The sequence below is a fragment of the Cryptomeria japonica genome, chromosome 11 (assembly GCF_030272615.1).
Source record: "Cryptomeria japonica chromosome 11, Sugi_1.0, whole genome shotgun sequence".
NCBI lineage: Eukaryota > Viridiplantae > Streptophyta > Pinopsida > Cupressales > Cupressaceae > Cryptomeria > Cryptomeria japonica.
This window is the reverse complement of record NC_081415.1, coordinates 13,506,829-13,525,906: the sequence shown is the minus strand read 5'-3', so window position 1 is coordinate 13,525,906 and position 19,078 is coordinate 13,506,829. Positions and strand designations below refer to the sequence as shown.

Here is a 19,078-nt window from a genome sequence, read left to right as displayed (position 1 = left end):
TCTCAAAATGATTTTTGAGTGTGAGAATCTTCTATTCTTTTACCTTTTTATCTCCTTGACAAATTGTTTCTAACTTATCCCAAATCTCATGAGCAGACTTACAATGCATGACCTTTACAAACACTTCCTTTGTAAGACCACATAGGAGTGCATTTTTGGCCCTAGCATTTAATTCATATTTTATTTTATCATCAGGGTCTATAGGAACAGTATCAAGAACTTTATACTTAGTTGTAATAATATTCTACACATTAAGATCAACACAGATCAAATATGTTTCCATTCAAATTCTCTAGAACACATAATTAGTACCATCAAAAAGAGGAGCTCTGGAAAGTGAAGCAACTTCTTGATTTTGAGCCATTTGAACTTCCAAACGACCAGGAACAATCCCTAGGATAGACCTATATGAAGGGGATCCTAGGCTCTGATACCACTCGTTGGAAGCAGATTGACTCTGAGAGGGGGGGTGAATTAGAGTCTACCAATTTCACTCAAAAATTACAAATTTTAGACACTTATACTTTGCTGATTGATTTCTTAGACTATGTAAACATATTTGAATAGACTGTGCAAACTGGTTTGAAACAGTAATCAATATAGAAACTTCAGCAATGAAACAGATAACATTAATTTCAATGAAAATATTTACTGAATATAAATAACAAAATATGAATGGCTATAGAGAAAAATAGACAATATGGAGCAATGTATCAGAGCATGAACCTAATGAAATAGAAACACATGACACAGAATTTCCAGGAGTGGAAAACCCTCTTGGGGTAAAAAAAACCACTCAAAATGATCTTTTTATTATATCAAAGTGAACATCAATTCTTTACGTTGTCGGCAAGAAGGACCACCCCCTTGATCAATTTGAAATCAAGAATCTGAAAATCAAACTCTGATACCTTTAGGATTGCAGAAAGTTTGCAACCATAAAGTTATATGCGTATGGCAGATTTTAGATAAACCAGTTACTCCAATAATATCACAAATTGCAGAATTGATTTTACAACTATGAGATTATAAGAGTATGAAAATGACAATTCCCTTTACCAAATTTTCTACTATATAGAACAGAGAAAGTACATACTCTGTTTTGAACAATAATATTCCTGCCCTTGTATTTCAGAACCACAAATCCACCAATCTGAGAATTTTTTGATTTGAGAAGTTTGTTCAATAAAATCTCTTTCCATCAAATACATTGTTTCCTCTCTTCACACACATTCATTTACAAACAGTTCTATTTTTACAATAGTAAATATTAGGGTTTCAACAGTCATGAGAAACCCTCGAATTAGGGTTTCAACAGGTATGCAAACTGTTTTCAAAAGAACAAAACTAAAAAACAAAATTGCTCTATTTTTATCACTTGCATCCTCAAAAACAAAGCATAAAACCCTTGTGTTAGGGATTAAGAAAACTCGTATCAACTTCTTAACAATATTCTTAACAACATAATAAACCCCTTGTGTTAGGGTTTGAATCATTCATAAAACAATAAAATAAAACTGCTGCAAACTTCCTTTAACAAGTCCAAACAATATACAAATCTTTGTCATGAGATATTAATAAAACTCAGATGCAAAAGAATAATGTTACCTAGGCAAGTATCCTAAAAATTTGTACAAATAATACCAATGAAACTGCCACCACAACCTATTCTTCCAACCAAAAAATGGCATAAGTATCACCCATAACAAAATCATCATAGAAATCTGCATTTTGTCTAAAAAAATACTTCATGGCGGCGGACTGGGGTTTGAGAAACTGTTCAACCAAAATGTAATATGCTTGCCCTTAAGTTTTGTTAAGTTATACAAACCTAAAATCATAACAAAACATCTTTTGAAATCCACATCTTAGCTCACGGTGAGTATGGCAGCGATTACACAATAAGCTTTGTATCATCACTACCAATGCTAAAAATCAACCTTTAAATATGTGTGATGACATTATAAAGTCAAGATACCACATCAACAATAATACTACCAAATATAACTGCCATGTAATCCACTTTTGTCATCAAGGACAAATGCCACGACGGATAACACGTCATTCTTGTAAGAGGAACTTGTTTTGCTTGTTACACAAGAATTCATATGAGGACTCATAATTATAACATAGTTTTGTCTAATAGTAGTACTCTTTCCTGAAAACTTTTATATGAAGGTGGTTTATTTGTATGAATAGCACAGATATTGAAAAATAAGTTAAAATTGCTAGTTTTGTATCTTATTTTAGAAAATAAACAAATAATATTGATTAATTTATTCTTTAAAAGTTGTGAAAAATCTCGTAGAAGACAATATTAATTATTTAAATATAATAAATATTTAAGATTATATTTTTTGTGTGTGTGAAGTTGAATTTGAAGATTATAGATCATTGTTCAGGGTGAACATGTGAAGAAGGTCATTTTTTGGCATTCAATAAACTCTAATAATCTCTAGAGAAAATTAGATGATGGTTCACAAAGTGTGACCCAAAAATTTGATGCAAGAGAAAGATAGTAAAGTCTAGTTCTTCTAGTTTTTCATGTACATGAGGATACTAATGATATTATAATTACTATGCAATTGATTTAAAATGGACATTAGAAATATATATTGTTTAAATAGAATATAAATTATCTCATATATATACATACTTTGATTTTTTTATTGTTTTAGTTTTACATGATATATTTAAAAAAGAGTGTTCAATGAAAGATAGTCTAATCTAGTAGCAAAATATAGTAATGTGGATTTGTATATCAAGTAAAAGTAAAAAATACCATCTTACTTTATTTAATATAAATTTATCTTCATAGGATTACAAAAGACTAATAAGAATCTTAACTTAGTACACATCCAATTCCTCATAATCTATCAACTTATAACAACAAATATCAGCACTACAATATTATGAAGAAGATAAAAATTTATAGGAATCTTTCATGGAAGATCTTATTGAAGGAGAGAAACAAGAGGAAAAAATAAAAGGAGGAAGGTGAGGAAGATAGTGAGGATGATTATGAGGAAGATCAAGAAAAGGGACAAAAGTAGGTCTTAGTCACATGTTTGCTAGTGACGAAGAAGAGTTTTAGGATATAGCGAAAAAAGAAGATAGCGAGGATAAAGATTTTATTGATGTTGTTTGGGTCTAGGTGGCAGATTTGTAATTATGAATGAAAGACAAAGACAAAACTAGAAATTAACAATTGTTATGAGAAAATGAAAAGAATGGAGCTGGAAGAATAGTTTTGGAGCACAAAGGAAGCATTTTTGACTAGTTTTTGGAGCCTTTCTAGGCTTTGTCCATTTGGATGACAACATGGAACACAAACCTCCTTGTGGCGCTAAGGCGTCTGAGGTCAAGATTTCCTCTTTTAGGTATTTTTATCTCTATTGTTTATGCTCTCTATTTCTATAGTCCAAATATTTTTGACTTACTAGACTTTCCATTTATTCTATATTTTCAATTTATGTTAGCAGATTAGTGTATTTTTTGTTTTCCTTTCAGTATCATCTTTCCTACCTTGCTAGAGTGCTAGTTTAGTGAGGTAGTTTAGAGGCTTTTTTTCCTCAAGACTTCATCATCTTAAGTGTAATGAATCCCCTCCTATAAAACCATGGATTGCTTGTATCATTCTAATCATCACCTAGTGATGGATGATCTTCTGTTGTGGTTTTTAGTCTTGAATGGAGGATCTCTTGGATCCTATTACTATAATGAGGTTTCTTTCACATTTTTAATTTTATTTATAAGAGATGGTTATCTTCATTCGGTTAGAGATATCAATCCTCATTTTATAATGTGTTTGGTATTGTATCTTGGTTTACACTAAATACTACTTACAATTTAACATGATACAAGTTCTCTTGAGATTAGGATGTGTGAATTGGTGCATGTGATACCCTAGGAGGAGATGTTATTTCATGATGTCATGAGTGGGTTCTTATTGGTTCTCTTAGTAATGAGTACATTGGTCAGGTACCTAGAAGCTTTGTGACGGTGTAATGTTGCATGTGGAGTTTAGAATGAATTGATAAGTTGTAGGTGCTCATGAATACTTGGAGATTTTGGTGAGGTTGGAGATCTCTTAGGATTAGGGACATTTGTTGAGATAACAGAATTTAGATATTTTTATTAAGAAGATAAAGAATATTTTCACCTAGATATGGATATAAATTCATGATGGAACTATAGAGGATATAATTCTTGGAGTGATTCATGAGGAATTGGATATCCTAAAGGGGCATTCTCACTCTCTAATATTGGTCTACCTAATGTATGATCTTATAAAAGGTAGTGCACATCCTATTTTTAGATGCATTATGCTTTATCACCTATATTTTCATGGAAATGGATCTTGAGCAATCGATAGAGAAGTAAATCATCTTAGTATTCACTTACTTAAATTTACTTTTAGAAAAAATTGTGTTCCTCATTTGCATATTAAAAAATGGCCATAAAAGTAAAGATGAACACTATCATATATTATTATAAGATAACTTAAAATTTTAAAATATAGTTAAGGTTTTTCTTTATCTTTTTCTGGAATTATGGATATTGTGTTTAAATTTTGCTGGGTGGGTTGTTGTTTATCAGAAAGTTTGGGACTTTTTTAAGAGGTGGGCTTCAATCTTTGATCATGTGATTGAATGAATTGATTAAATCCCCAATTGAGTGAAATTAATAAGTTCATCTTTTAAATATTGAGAGGATGAGTTGCTAGAATTTTTTTTTTAGTTGGTCAACTCATTTCTTTTGATCTAGTGACCATTTTTAGAAAATATTTTTGTTTGCTAGGTTGTTTGTGTATGTGGTTATGGATAGGGTGCTTCCTTCTACTACAAGTTATCCTCCAAAGTGTGATGCTAGGGTTTAGGCATACCAAAGCAATCAATAATATTAAACATAATATAAAACAAATAGAAAAAATAACAATCCACAATAGCACACAAATTTAACACAATTCACCCAATGTGGGCTACATTCATAGAGAAACAACTATCCACTTTCCTTTTATTATCCAACAAAGAGAAAGGTACAATCTAATGATATTTCACATTCTATAACCACTTATTTATGAAGCCTTTTAGGAATTTTAAAAAGGTTGGATTATATACCAAAAAAATAGTTGAGTCCTTTTTTAAATAATGCATAATTTTTGCTTCGAGGGCGTTGAACCCAAGCCCTTAGTCAAGGCCACTACCCACAACAACCCCCACTATGGGCTTTGCCCCTAGAAACCTATAGTAGGATCCATCCTCAGGCCCCCACTAGGAGCTTTTCCTCTAGAACCCTACAATGGGCCTCATCCCTAGGCCCCCTCTAGGCCCTCACTTGGGGGATGAGTTCCCTGGAGTTTTGCACCCCCTATACTTCCCAATAATTGATCTAGGGGGAAAACACAACCGACAAAGTAACCATAATTTAAGCCTAGTAGTATGATTTGTTGACATATACCAATAGGTGATTGGGTGCAATGTATTGTATATAGAAACTACTTTGCTTTGTACCAAAAAAATCATATGCCTATCCAACCCACCTTTGGAGGCTTGTTCTACATTAAATTTGATAATAGTAGTGGGGGCATTGGTCTCATGGTGCTCGATCATACTTAGGGTGATGTAGTGTCGGCTCTAGTTATTTATACTATGTGAAATGACTTTCGTAGATTATAGGGAACTAATTCCTAGCAACAAGCATAGGAGGGTAGAGCTTCATATTGAAAATACTTGTATCCCCTCTTGTATGCTTCAATCCTCGCCTAATGGTTCTTCACCTAAAAGGGATAAGAGGAAAATAAAGAAAGATGCAAGTAGATTTAATTATTTTTTCGTTTCTTTTGAAATCGACTCAACTTTTAAATATTGATGTACAACCATATTGATTAATTATCATAAAGTTTTTACAAATATAAATAACAAAAAAATTCAACGCTCTCTATAATGATTTAGCTTTAATGATTTAGCTTTAAGCCTCCTTGATTGCAAATATCTAATTGTTTATTTCTCCCTTTAAGAAGTTCTTTGTTCTTAATTCTTTGTTGTCATACTATTTATTGTTGGGATGCAGTCTACCTGCTTCTTATTTCTCTTGTTGTTGGTCTTTGTTGATTGATTGGATTGTATTAATGTTTTAATATTTTTGAAAAGAAACTTGTTCCCATTTTAGTCTTCCCTGATAAGTATCTTGAATCTCTTTCTTTGTACTATATTAAAAACATGGCAACATCGTAATATTCCCATGTTATCAATTGACTGTTTATGACATGGAAGTCTTGTGATAAAATCGGTGGAACTATTCATCTCCATGCTTGCCTTATCTTATCTTTTTTCATCTTCCTACCATACTTATTCCTCTCTTCAAATAGATTCCTCTAAATAATGTAACACTTTATCCGATGAAACTCATTCTATGGACTTTTTATTATTCTCAGAGAACAAAATGGAGTAACAGAAATATGCCTTGGGTGACCACTGCTAGATATATCAACGAACGGAGTTGTAACAGATGTTAGAAATGTCCCATCTATATTAAATTTGAGTCATCAGTCCAGAATAATAATGGACTCACTTTTGCCGTCATACCTGAATGATCACTCAAATTATTCCTCCTGTCATATCATTCACTGTTACATAATATTATATATACTTTGTGTTCTTCCATATGAATATATAATATATTGCACTCTCTTCTGTGATGGCTAAGATTATATATGTATAGAAAAGGAAAGGAAGGATTCGGGCAAATAAATATTTTGATATAAGTTAGAGTACGTTGGACAGCCAAGAATGGCTTGCCCGCCTTGCAAAATGAATTAATTGTTTTGGTACGCGGGAAGCCATTCTCGACTGACCATCACACTCTGCTTCACAGCGTTACATGGTGAGGACTTGTTAATAATTAAAAAATTGAAATAATGATTTATTCTCATTTTAGTTTTAATGTGGTAGTTTGCTATTCCTTATTTTTCATAAGTATATTATTGATACAATGTGTTTTCCATATAATTTGGATGTTGGATTTGACTATCTAGACTTATAATTTCAGATGCTTTAAGAATTAGATACTATTAGCATTTTGATTAAATGATTACTATTAAATTTATGATTAATGTTATATATATTTTCTTATGGGACAAATGCTACTAATATTTTGGTGGCACCCTAATGATTCATATTTATAATAAATTGAAATCTTCATTCTAATCACAATTTAATCAAAACTTTTAATTACTTAGATAAAATGCATTTAGTCTATATATTTTAATTATAATTAAATAAATAGTTATTTCTAATGTATTAGTGAAACTATTTAACATTAAATAAAATAAGACTGCTCTTGAGTCATACTAAATAAAACAATTATGCTAAAACTTTGTTTATATGTCAGATGATTGTAGTTTGATATGATAACTATAATTGATGAGAATGATAGTATCTGTTAAAAAACCATCACCACAATGCAAACTTCAGGCTTAAAATGAAGAAAATGATTCTTATTACAACCCTCCTAGGGTTATCATGAATTCTGAGGAGATGATGAAATTTTCCAAATCTGAGTTTCTATCTCCATGGCCACCTCACCCCCTTTAAAGGGGAGAAAATATATATTTTCAATATTATGTAATCAGTTTTACAATTGAAAACATACCATACCATTCCTTAGTAATTTTTCGAACTCTTTAGAGGTATAAGGTGATGGATACCGTAACTGTGACGATCAAATATGAATACCATTATTGTAATTACATTCCTGAGTATAAGTGCCTACTTACCACCTTTCTTTAGTAATGTTTTGAACTCTTTAGCGGTATAAGGTGATTTATACTGTGACTGTGAAGATAAAATATGAATACTTTATTTGTAATTACGTTTCTGGGTATAGGTGTCTACTTACTACATTGAATGTATTGCATTGGTCTTTTTCTAGGTTTTTTTGGACCTGAAGAGTTCTCATCAATATTTTTGGTGCTCAGCCTTTTATTTGGCATTACATGCCTTGCATTATTGATCAAAGTTACCCATGTTTGTGGTTGTTATGAAATCATGTGTTTGTATGTGTGAGCTTTTGATTAACAAAATTCTTTTGCTCTTCTTTCTTGCAGGTTTTATGCATCAGAGGAACTGCTTCCTCTGGAGTACTTGCACATGTTGGGAATCGTCTATAGAAACTTGAAACCTGAAAATGTTCTGATGAGAGAGGATGGGCATATCGTGCTTCTAGACTTTAATTTATCATTAAGGTTTTTTATGAGTCTTAAACGTGTTAAGTCGGCATCTTCAAATGCTGATCCTTCAAGGAGGACCCCTGTTTACTGCGTTCAGCCCTCCTGTGAGCCTGCGTGTGACCCCAGTTTGTGCACGGCCACCTTGCATTCATCTTTCTTGTTTTCTGCCTCGTTTCTTACCTCAAAAATCCAAGAAAATGTGAAAGCTAAAGAATGAGATTCCAAATGTGAATGATTATAATTAATATCTCTGAAAACTGTTAGAAAATGCCAAATGTTGTTTTATTTTCTTTCTTTCTCTTTCCTATTCACTGTGATTTATTAGTCCTTATTTTTTGTGAGCAATTTGGAGTTTGAGGGAGTGAGGATTAAAATAGGGAGAAGCATTCATTCCTACCGATGCCTTTGCACACAGACTAAAGGATTTAAAGGGGCTTTTTAAGTTTTGATCTGCTCTGATGGACAAATTTTATAGATAATTTACTATGTGCTGGCTATCTTTGGCTGATGCATGATGCTGGTGTGCTGAATACCCTTGGTTTTATTTTAAAGAAAAAGTTAAATCAACTACTTTAAACCTTAATCTGTGTGGATGTTTTCCACTTCCAAGCATTATATTTAAATAAGTTAAAGCTACACTATGAATTTGTTTTCGGCCTCATTCTCAGAAAAAAATACCATTGCATATCTGTAACTTCTATTCTCTGCCAGTCCAAGTGAATGAAACTTTTTCAAGTTTAAGAAATTGTGTAACAAGCTACTAGTTATGTCAATTTGTTGGAAAATTGATCTATTCCAACGCTCTATGGGGAGACTGAAACAACTTGATCTCATATGATGCCTATTGTGATAATCGAGTGTCCTGATACTTTTCACAAGTAGACCCTTCTTCGCATGACGCACACAGAGCCTGACAAAACTCTAGCAGGTGCTTCCAAGTGATCAAAAACTGGAGGGATTTGAAAACCTTCTCATACTCGTATTGGTGAGCGTTCACGATAGATTTTCCAATTTATTGAAGGCTGAGTAATGTATCTTTTCCAAATCAGAGGTTAGAAACATAATCCATTCTTTGATTTTTTTGCCCACTAGGCAAAAGCTTCTTTCAGTGGAGAAGCATTTGACAGTTGTGAGACAATTAAATGGATCATCAATGCTATGTTATATGTTGATGATGTAGAGTTACTTAGCAGAAAGTAAATCTCAGAGCACATCTCTGACAAAATTAACCAAATACAGATCTACACAGCCGATTTGGGCTATGCAGGAAACCGTCCAATTTATATGTGTTTGTGTTTAAAGATAGAATGATATACTGTTTTGCATCAGTTTGCATCTCATTAGAAAGGATTCATTTTCAATGGTTTGCATGAACTGTGAACCCAACTGTCACCCAAGTTTTTTCAAATCAAAGTTCTTGGGTTTAATCTGCCTCGAGGAAACTCAAACATAGTATTATAGAGATCTACATTATTACTAAAGTCATACCGTGCTGATATAAACATATACTTAGAATGACTGAATTGCATTACAGACAAGTACAATGATATATATATAACAATAACTTTGAACTTTAGTAACATGGTGGCTGCTGTGTAGCGTAGGCTGACATGGTCAACCATGAAAACTATGTGCTCAAATTTATACATGTTTTAATCTGAATGCCAAAAACTTGTTAGATTTGACATCTTAAAACAAAAAATATCTTACTCATTTTCAGAGCAAAGTTGTTACAGAGATCAAAAGCAAGGTAAATACATTGAAATTAAAAGCCTGCTATCAACAAGGACAGATAAAAGCCAATTCTAGAAGCTTTGTTTGACCAACTGAATGGAGTATGGATTGTGCAATGAAAAGTTGGCAAGACAGTCTCGACTGTGATGTCGAAATTTGTGAAGCAACTGAAATTTGAAGGAGCAGTTTTGCAAGTCACTGGCATTGAAAGAGTAATTGTTGGATGAAGCATAATGTGTTAAAATAAATGAAAAAAATCAATCCTAATGAAAAATTACCTGTCGCAGTCAAAATTGGACAAAAATGGTAAAAAAACTGTATAATCGTGACCACCTATGACTTGGCCAGTTTAATTGTGGTCTTTTGAAAGTATATAGGAGAATTGGAAAAACGGTGTTGTTCATCAATGGTCTTTTCAAGCAAGATATAGTTAAAAAAATATAAGTGTTTTTGGGTGAGATAGATGAGTAAGGAGTTATAGCAACTGTAGGAATTTACATTTTCATATTAATGGTCTTTGTAAGACTCAAAATTGAAAACAAGCAATTGAGCTCATTGATGAAATGCTTGTTAAGGAAAAATATAAATGTTACAATTCTGTTATCAACAAAACAAACAACTGTTACAACTCTGAAGGTTACAACTTTGTTACCAACACAACAAATTTACAAATCTGTCATGAACAAAACACCTCTTGTTCTTCTTTGATTGGTGAATCTTCTCCTTCCCTAAATGTTAAAGTTAAAAGATGCTTTCTTCTTAAATCGCTTTTAGAAAATTTGAAGCTTGAGTCATGGTGAAAAGAAAAATAGATTTTTTGAATTGCATGAAATTATTAAGAGCGTTGCGGGATGGAGCTTTTCTTGCGCGAGCTAGGGCTTCCCTAGCCGCGCTTCCTGGTGTGTGTGTTGTTGTGCGTTGGGGATTGTGTGTTGACTATGGGTGTGGGGAGTGAGCAGTTTTGTGTGTGGGTTTTCGGTGTTTTGTCTATGGCGACGCAGTTGGTATCCGTCAGTATGGTGGTAGTTGGTGCTGAGGTACCCCATAATGGTTCTTCTTCGGGTCTGCATGGCTCTTCTTCGGGTTTGCATGCACAAAAACCAGTCTTTTAATGAGGGTGAGAGCTCAAAAATGAAGAAATTTAATGGTTGCTTCCCTAGATGTCAAGATCGTCTGGTTCTGGTTATTTCTCTGGATTCAGTTATGGACGATGTCTCGTATTGGAGTTGTCACGCTCTCATTTGCAAATTTCTTGGCATTCGTATTCCTTTCTCGGCATTGGAAGCCTAGATAAGATGATCATGGAAGGTTGAAGGTGATATGGATATTACGCTCACTGTGAATAGCTACTTTATGGTCTCTTTTTCCAACCTTACGGATCAAAATCAGGTATTTGAGGGAGGACCCTATTTCTATAATCACGCAAGGCTATTTATCAAACCCTGGCATATGGGTTTTAATTTTGTTGAGGAATTACCTTCTAGGGTTTCTATTTGGGTTCTCCTACCGTGACTTCCACTGGAGTTTTGGAGGGATGATATTCTACAACGGATTGTTGCTATGCTTGGGAAGCTTGTTACGGTTGCTCAACAAACCCTTGATCATAAGGTAATTTCTTATGCTTGTATTTGTGTGGAAATTGACTTGAATAACCCCTTGCCAGAATCTCTTGAAATCTATCTTGGCTCCTCTTCTTGGGTTCAGTCGCTTGATTATGAGTCCATGCCTTTCCGTTGTCGCGTCTGTCATGAATATGGACATATTCAATGGCAATGTCCTAAGGTTAATAAAAATTCTCATTCTAATAGGCCCTCTCCTTCTTCACTACCTAAGGAGGCTGAAGCAAACACAGAGAAAGCTCCTAAGAGTGATGCTGATTTGGGTAAGGATAAGGAAGGATTTGTTCCTATTAAATCTCGGGCAAGGAATCATGGGCAAAAAAGATCTTTCAGAGATAGGCAAACTGATGAGGGCCTCAATCAGTTTGAGGTATTGAATTCATTGGCCTTAGAGGAGGGAATTCCGATGGATGCTATTTTGAATAAGGATTTAGGTTCTGATTCCCACATTTCACATAATACTATTGTGGTGCATAATCCACATGTTGTTCAGGATCAAAATGTGACCATGGATGAGCCTTTACAAGATGACATGGTTCTTGTAGATTGGGCTAAGGCAGTTTGTGACAGGAGTAAGGATTCTTCTCACAGTCTCGGTGTGCAACAACACCCTCTCAAGAAAGGTTCTTTTGCTCCTTCTTCTACAGTTGGTCGAAAGAAGGATCATGAAAAGATTAAATTTATTGGAGATTTATTGGTGGAGTCTGGGTCTGTTAAGACCATTAATGCTCACTTTTCCCCATCTCCTCCAAGATTTTTCTCTCTTGGAATGTAAGTGGGTTGAATAGCACCTCCCGTCAAAAGGCTATTCATGATTTTATTGTTCTTAATTCTCAGGACATCTTTTGTGTTCAGTAGACTAAGGTTTCTATTGATGTCATGCTTCAGTATGCTTCTCGTATCTGGTATTTCGGTCAGTGTCAATGCATTGGCTCTCATGGTAATTCTGGAGGTCTGGCTCTTTTTTGGGATCTTTGTAAGATTGCTCCCCTTTGTTGGATTTCTAGTCATTCTTCTATCTCCATGGTTGCTTTCGCATTGGGCTCTGGTGAGACTATTCTTATTACTAATGTTTATGCTCCAATTGATATCTGAGGTAAATTCCAGCTTTGGGCACATCTTAGGTTTGTTCACTCTTGTGCTTCTTATCTTCCTTGGATCTTGGGAGGTGATTTTAATTATGTGTTGAGTCTAGAGGAGAAGAGAGGAGGGCTGCCTAGATTGAGTCCATCTTCTGATCTTTTTTGAGCTCAGATGGATGTGCTTGCTTTAGTGGATGTTAAGCCTTCTAATGGGATTTTTACTTGGAATAATAGATGGAGTGGAGAGGAAGCGATTTTTGAACGGTTGGATAGGTTTCTTGTCTCTTGTTTTTGGGTTGGCGATGATTTGGTTACTATTTCCGAAATTCTAGACTGGAAAGGTTCTGATCACTGGCCTATTAAATTTTCTGCTTCTTCTTTTCTTGCTCCAAAGAATCCTCCTTTTAAATTTCAGCTTATGTGGCTTCAGGACTCTTCACTACATGACTTAGTGGCTAAGTGGTGGAGAGAGGGAGGCCCTTCTTTTGGCACAGCTATGTATTTCTTTGTCAAGAAACTTCAATATGTCAAATATCACCTTAAGAGATAGAATATGTCATGCTTTGTTCATCTTAAGTCTAGGAAGAGGAGTGCTTTGGAATGTCTTGTTGTGATTACTCACCAGATATGGGGTAATGGTTTCTCGGATGCTCTCAGAAAAGAGAAATCCCGAGTTGTGTGCAATGTGGAGGAGTGGGAGCTTCGTGAGGATATTTTTTGAAAACAAAAGGCTCGGGTTGATTAGCTTCAGGAAGGGAATAGGAATTCTGCTTTTTTTCACCACTCTATTCAGGCTCATCGTAATAAGGGGTATATTTCCTCTCTGGTTACCTCATAAGGGATTTGGATTTCATCTCTGTTAGCTATGTCTCATGAGGCTCGTCAATACTACTCTGATCTTTTACTGAAGATTCCCCTCATGTTGTGGGCGAGGAGAATTTTATTCTTTCTTGTATTCCCTCTCTGGTGACCAAAGCTATGAATGCCTCTCTCATTCGTCTGATTTCATTGCCTGAGTTAGAGGATGTTGTTTGGAATTAACAAAGGTAAAGCTCCAGGCCCAGATGGTTTTCCTGTTGAATTTTTCAGAAGTTTTGGGATAATATTAATTTGGATTTATTGGAGGTGGTTCGGGAATCTCTTCGTTGTAAGCAGATGCTCTGAGCTTTCAATTCTACTTTCTTGATTCTCATCCCCAAAAAGGATGGTGCTGATAAACTTGAGTTTTTTTGCCTGATTTCTCTCTATAATGTGGTATATAAGATTATCACTAAGATGATTGCAGAGAGGCTCAAACCTTTTCTTCCTCTTGTGATTTCTAAGGAACAAGGGGGTTTTGTGGCTGGTAAACAAATTCTAGATGGGGTGGTGATGGATTCTAAAGTTATTCACTCTATGGTGACCTCAAAGGAGCAATATATGTTCATCAAATTGGATATGGCCAAAGCTTATGATAGAGTTAAGTGGAGTTTTCTTCAGAAAATTGTTTTAGCCTTTGGTTTTAGCATAGAGTGGGTGAATTGGACTATGAGATGTGTTACTTCTTCATCTTTCTTAGTTACTATGAATGGCAAACCTTCAGGCCTTTTGGGGCTCCCTGTGGTCTTTGCCAAGGGGATCCTCTTTCACATTACCTATTCATTATTATGGTTGAGGGTCTGGGCCCATTTTCATAAGTTTCGTGCTTCTTAGGGTCTTCTTCATGGTTGGCAATGGGACAATGGTTTTCCACAGATCTCACATCTCTAATTTGTAGATGATAATGCTCTTATGGGTTTGACTTGTATTAGGGAAGTTGAATCTTTTCGGCACGCCTTGGATATTTACCTTGCTTCTTCTGGTCAGAAAGTCAATGAGCATAAATCTTTCATCTTCTTCTTTAATAATCCTTAGGCCATTCAGAGGTGGCTTGCTGATATTCTATGGTTTCAGGTTGGGTCTCTTCCCTTTGTTTATTACATTCCTCTTACTGTTGGAAGACACCCCAGGTCTTCTTGGCAGATTCTACTTGACAAGTTGCTTCAGAAGGTTAATCATTGGACTCATCGGTGGCTATCTACTACTGCCAGATTGACTCTTTTAGAATCTATTATTCAAGCTTTGCCTATTTATAGATGTTTTGTTCAAGCTGCTCCCATGTATATCCTTAAGGAATTTGATACCCTCTCTCAGCAATTTCTTTGGAGTGGTACTTTGTCAACTGCTAAATGGAGCCTTGTTAAGTGGGACACTATGTGCAGGCCTAAAAATGAGGGTGGACTTGGTTTACATTTTGTTATTTTAAATGAGCAAGCTCTTGCTGCTAAGTTATATTGGCGCTAGTGCACTAGTCAAAATCAACTTTGGGCTCATATTCTCACCCATAAGTATCTTCCAAATGTTAATGTGTTTGATGTTCCTCACTTTCCTATCGAGGGTCATGGTTCTATGATTTGGAATACTTTGAAGTCGGGGGCTTGGTCAGTTAAGAATGGGCTCTTTTGGATTTGTCATACAGGGTCTCAAGCTCTTTTTTGGCTGGATTCGTGGAATGGTCATCCTCCTATCCTTTCTACTAATCCGCATCTTTAGTCCCTTTCTAACATGTTTACTGCTGCTCATTCGGATAATGTTGATCATTATGAGATTTCTCATAATGGAGGGTTGGTGGCTCATTTTCATTGGAAAAATCCTTCTAAATGGCTGCTTGGAGGTTTTGGGGAAGATAGAAAGAGTTGGCCCAAATTCTTGAGTCTCGTGAGTGCACCACCTTGGCAGGGAATGATGTTTTGGCTTGGGAAAGTAATGATTTGTTTGGAAAGTTTTATGTTTCTATTGGCTATGTTGAGTTGGTGCGGCATACTTTTGGGGACATTCAGGTCCCTTGGTGGAAGCAAGTTTGGTATAAGTTCTCTTGGCCAAAGTGTATTTTTTTCATGTGGTTGGTGGTCCACAACCGGTGCCTCACCTGGCATAATTTATGTAAGTGTGGTTTTTAGGGCCCCTCGATGTGTGTGTTGTGTTGTAATACTTAAGAGAGTGTCTCTCATCTCTTCTTTCAATGCTCCTATACTAGATATATTTGGCACTTTTGGTGGGAGTTGTGGAACCAATCCTGTTGGCATGTCTCTTCTTTGGCTGAGTTTTTTGCTTGATGGAGCAAGGCCCTGGCCAAAACCTCTATTATTCAAGTTGCTTGGTCTCTTGGCCCTTCTCTTATTATTTGGCATATATGGTTGGAGAGGAATCATCGGATTTTTCAAGATGTGTTGTTGGGAACCCACCCCTTGTGGTGGAAAATTATCCACTCTTTCAGAGAAACTATTTCTGCAAAATGTAATTTGTCTAAGGCTGCAGATCTAGGTGATGTTAGTTACTATTGTAGACACTCAAAATTGTCATGTCTAATTAAATAAATATTTTATTTATTTAATTATCTAAGCTTAATTCTTCTATTAATTAAATAAATTTTTATTTATTTAATTAATTCATTTATCCTCTTCTAGCCTTATTTCTCATTTAAATAAATACATTTATTTATTTAAATTATCCCTTTCCTAAATTAAATAAATATTTTATTTATTTAATCGTCCCACTTCTTCTATTAATTAAATAAATATTTATTTATTTAATTAATTCATTATCTTTTTCCACCTATGACACATGTCATTCATCTCTTAATTCCTACACTACCTACCTCTTTCATTATTTTGGTATTTCTTTTACCTACCCTCTAATCCTAGCCGACCTCTCTTTTTACACCTCTCAATCTTAACCCTCCATTTCTTATTGTGTCTTCTATTTAAGGAGATACTTTCTTCATTGTCAAACCCTAACTACTTGATCAATTGACTACACTACGATCCTACTTGCAACCACATTCCGTTCTTTGTTGAGCTCTTGTGCATATAAAAAAATCTGAGAGCAAATATATCAAGCAAGATCAATGGAGATAGGAAGAATGGAGATCAAAACCCTATTGGACATGTGATGGTATAATCTTTGTGATTTTGAGTTATTTGCATTGTCTTAGGTTATCTTCATATGTTATGGTGGATCTTTGTTCATTGTTAGGCTAGGGTTTAGTGGTTGAATTCATTTAGCCTTTCAATATTGTTGTTTATTGTTATCCATTTTCACCATAAACATTTTGGCATGCCCGGTGGGACTCTTGTCCCTTTGCATTTAACATTTTGCTGCAGATTTTGCATTTTTGAAGTTGCAGATCGGACAATTTTTCGACGACATTTAGGTTTTTCCACGTCTGCGAGTGTTCGGATCGCGTTTTTGTGTTTCAGAAGCGTCTGTGATATCGGGAATCGCGTCTGTGTTTCTGTCAATTTTTATTTTTTGCAAGTTTCTGGAATCGCGTCTGAGAATTTTAACCGCGTCTGTGCTGAATCTTATCGCGTCTGCACTTGGAAGTCGCGTCTGTGACCTCTAATCGCGTCTGTAAACTACAGAACTGCGTCTGTGTCATACAGACGCGTCTGTGTCTGGTATAAAAGCGTCTGTACATTCTGTTTTGCAAAATTTTCAAGTTTCTTTGATTCGGGTTTTCGGATTTTATACTTAGGGTTTCAGATCTGGTTTATTTTCGGCTAACCTTTGCAAATCTAGCTAACCTGGTTTTGTGCAGCTTGCTTTTGAGACAAAAAAAAACGTTTTTGTTGAAGGCCCCTTTTCACAAAGTCTTTTTGGGTTTTCTAAAATTTACCTAACTTGTGTGCTTGCAGGAAGGGGTTATCATTTGAAACAACCCAAACTACTAACAATTTTGTTGCAGGGCCTTTGCTAGGGTTTCATAATTTTGTTGTGTGCCTTGTTTTCATAGATTAGCAAACACTTCAATTGGTGCACTAAAATTGAATCATTGTCTTTTGTGTCTTGAGCAATAGGCTCTTTTTGTTTAATCTTTAGAGGGCCTGTCTTCCCGTGTGGTCATTAGGACTACTAGTGAGAAGAGAACGACCCAAGTGGTAGCGAGGAAAACCCACCTCATCCAAACCACTATAATCAAATGTATTCATGGTGAAAACTATGAATAACGTGTGCTGATTAGTTCATACCGACACTATGTCTCCCCATAAACCCGTTTGATCAAATTTATTTGATCATTTGTAGGGCGTAACCCCTACCGGCTGGGAGCCTTCTGTATTTACAGAGCTGAAAGTGCCGCATGTATGGCCACACGAGCAGATGCCCTTACTAGCACCTCTTTGTTTTAGATTCCCAAATCCTTCTAGTTGTTGAGGCAGGAGGTCGGACCTCTGGTAGCGGCCCACACACATACGGTTCTTAGTAGAGATACAAAGTTCGCCATGGGGAGTTTTCATGGGGACTGATGCTTGGCTGACCCGAGAAGTGAGTGCCGAGGGTGGAGCCAGTGAGGTCAAGCATCTAAGTATCCGCTCTGAATAGCGTAGCCTCGGGGGTAAAACCCTATGTGGGATCAACAACTATTGTCTTGGCCAGCCCTAAGATTTGTGCTTGTCTTATACTAAACACTCAAACATTCAAGACAAAATAGCAAAACATTGTGTCTTTTGTGTCTTCAAGTGTATGCAAAACTTTTTACATCAAACAACACACTTTTGGAGTCTAAACAGTCTGCAAACATTGAGTCATCAACATTGTGTCCTCTTGTCACGAAAAACAGTCGAAAAATCAGATTTGGTCACAACAAAACAACTTCACAGATAGGAAAAATTGCACTAAGGTTACAGAAACGCGTCTGTGTCTGTTCAAACCGCGTCTGTGTCGGGTAAGCGCGTCTGTGAAGTACAAAATAGCGTCTGTGTTTTTGGCCGCGTCTGCGTAAAACAGAGTAGCGTCTATGTCTTGGAACCGCGTCTGTGAAGTATACAGAGGCGTCTGTGTCAGGATTTGAAAACTTTAACAGTCAAGCAAACAAAGAAAATCAGTTTCGGCATACCTGAGCTTCCTAGGTTGTCTCTTCAGGTTTCATCTAGCATTCAGCTTGTTCTAGGGTTTCACATAGTCCATCATTGCTTCACATATCATTTTACATTCATACTTGTCTAAACTTGAGTCAAAAAGGTCACTTGCTTGTCCTCATCATACTTTGTCAACACACTACATACTACTACACTTTGCTAAGTGGTCCCTCATCAAGGTTTCTTACCTTTGGGTCTCATTTGGTCTTACTTAGAGTCAAGGTCAGCTTACCTCATCAAGAGAAACTATCCTCTCTTTGGAAGTCACACCTACTCTACTACTTACATACTTGGTCTTACACTTTGGACATTGCAAGTACACCTCGAGATTCACTTACACTCCATACAACTCTTGGTCTTCCATACTCTTTTCATTCTTTGTCTAGTCTCTCACATATTGCTAAACACCTAGTTCATGGTTGAAACCCGCCTTCAAAAATCTAGGAGAATAGCTAAAGAAGCTCAAGAATCCGTAAA

General features: G+C 35.6%; 1 protein-coding gene across 1 annotated transcript; it reads left to right on the top strand.

Moving 5' to 3' along the window:
- Positions 1 to 11,524: 11,524 nt before the first annotated feature.
- LOC131859988 (uncharacterized) lies at positions 11,525 to 13,386 on the top strand. The gene is made up of 4 exons (XM_059214319.1): positions 11,525 to 12,354; positions 12,472 to 12,523; positions 12,838 to 13,163; positions 13,248 to 13,386. The coding sequence occupies exons 1-4, from the start codon at positions 11,525 to 11,527 to the stop codon at positions 13,384 to 13,386; spliced, it is 1,347 nt and encodes a 448-aa protein (XP_059070302.1).
- The last annotated feature ends 5,692 nt before the right edge of the window (positions 13,387 to 19,078 follow it).

Bases quoted from the DNA above. Each gene is read 5' to 3' on its own strand.
- LOC131859988 (XM_059214319.1), top strand. From the start codon at position 11,525: ATGCTTGGGAAGCTTGTTACGGTTGCTCAACAAACCCTTGATCATAAG. The intron at 12,355-12,471 runs GTAAGTGGGTTG...GTCATGCTTCAG, and splicing joins AGATTTTTCTCTCTTGGAAT to TATGCTTCTCGTATCTGGTA. The intron at 12,524-12,837 runs GTAATTCTGGAG...TTTTGAGCTCAG, and splicing joins TCAATGCATTGGCTCTCATG to ATGGATGTGCTTGCTTTAGT.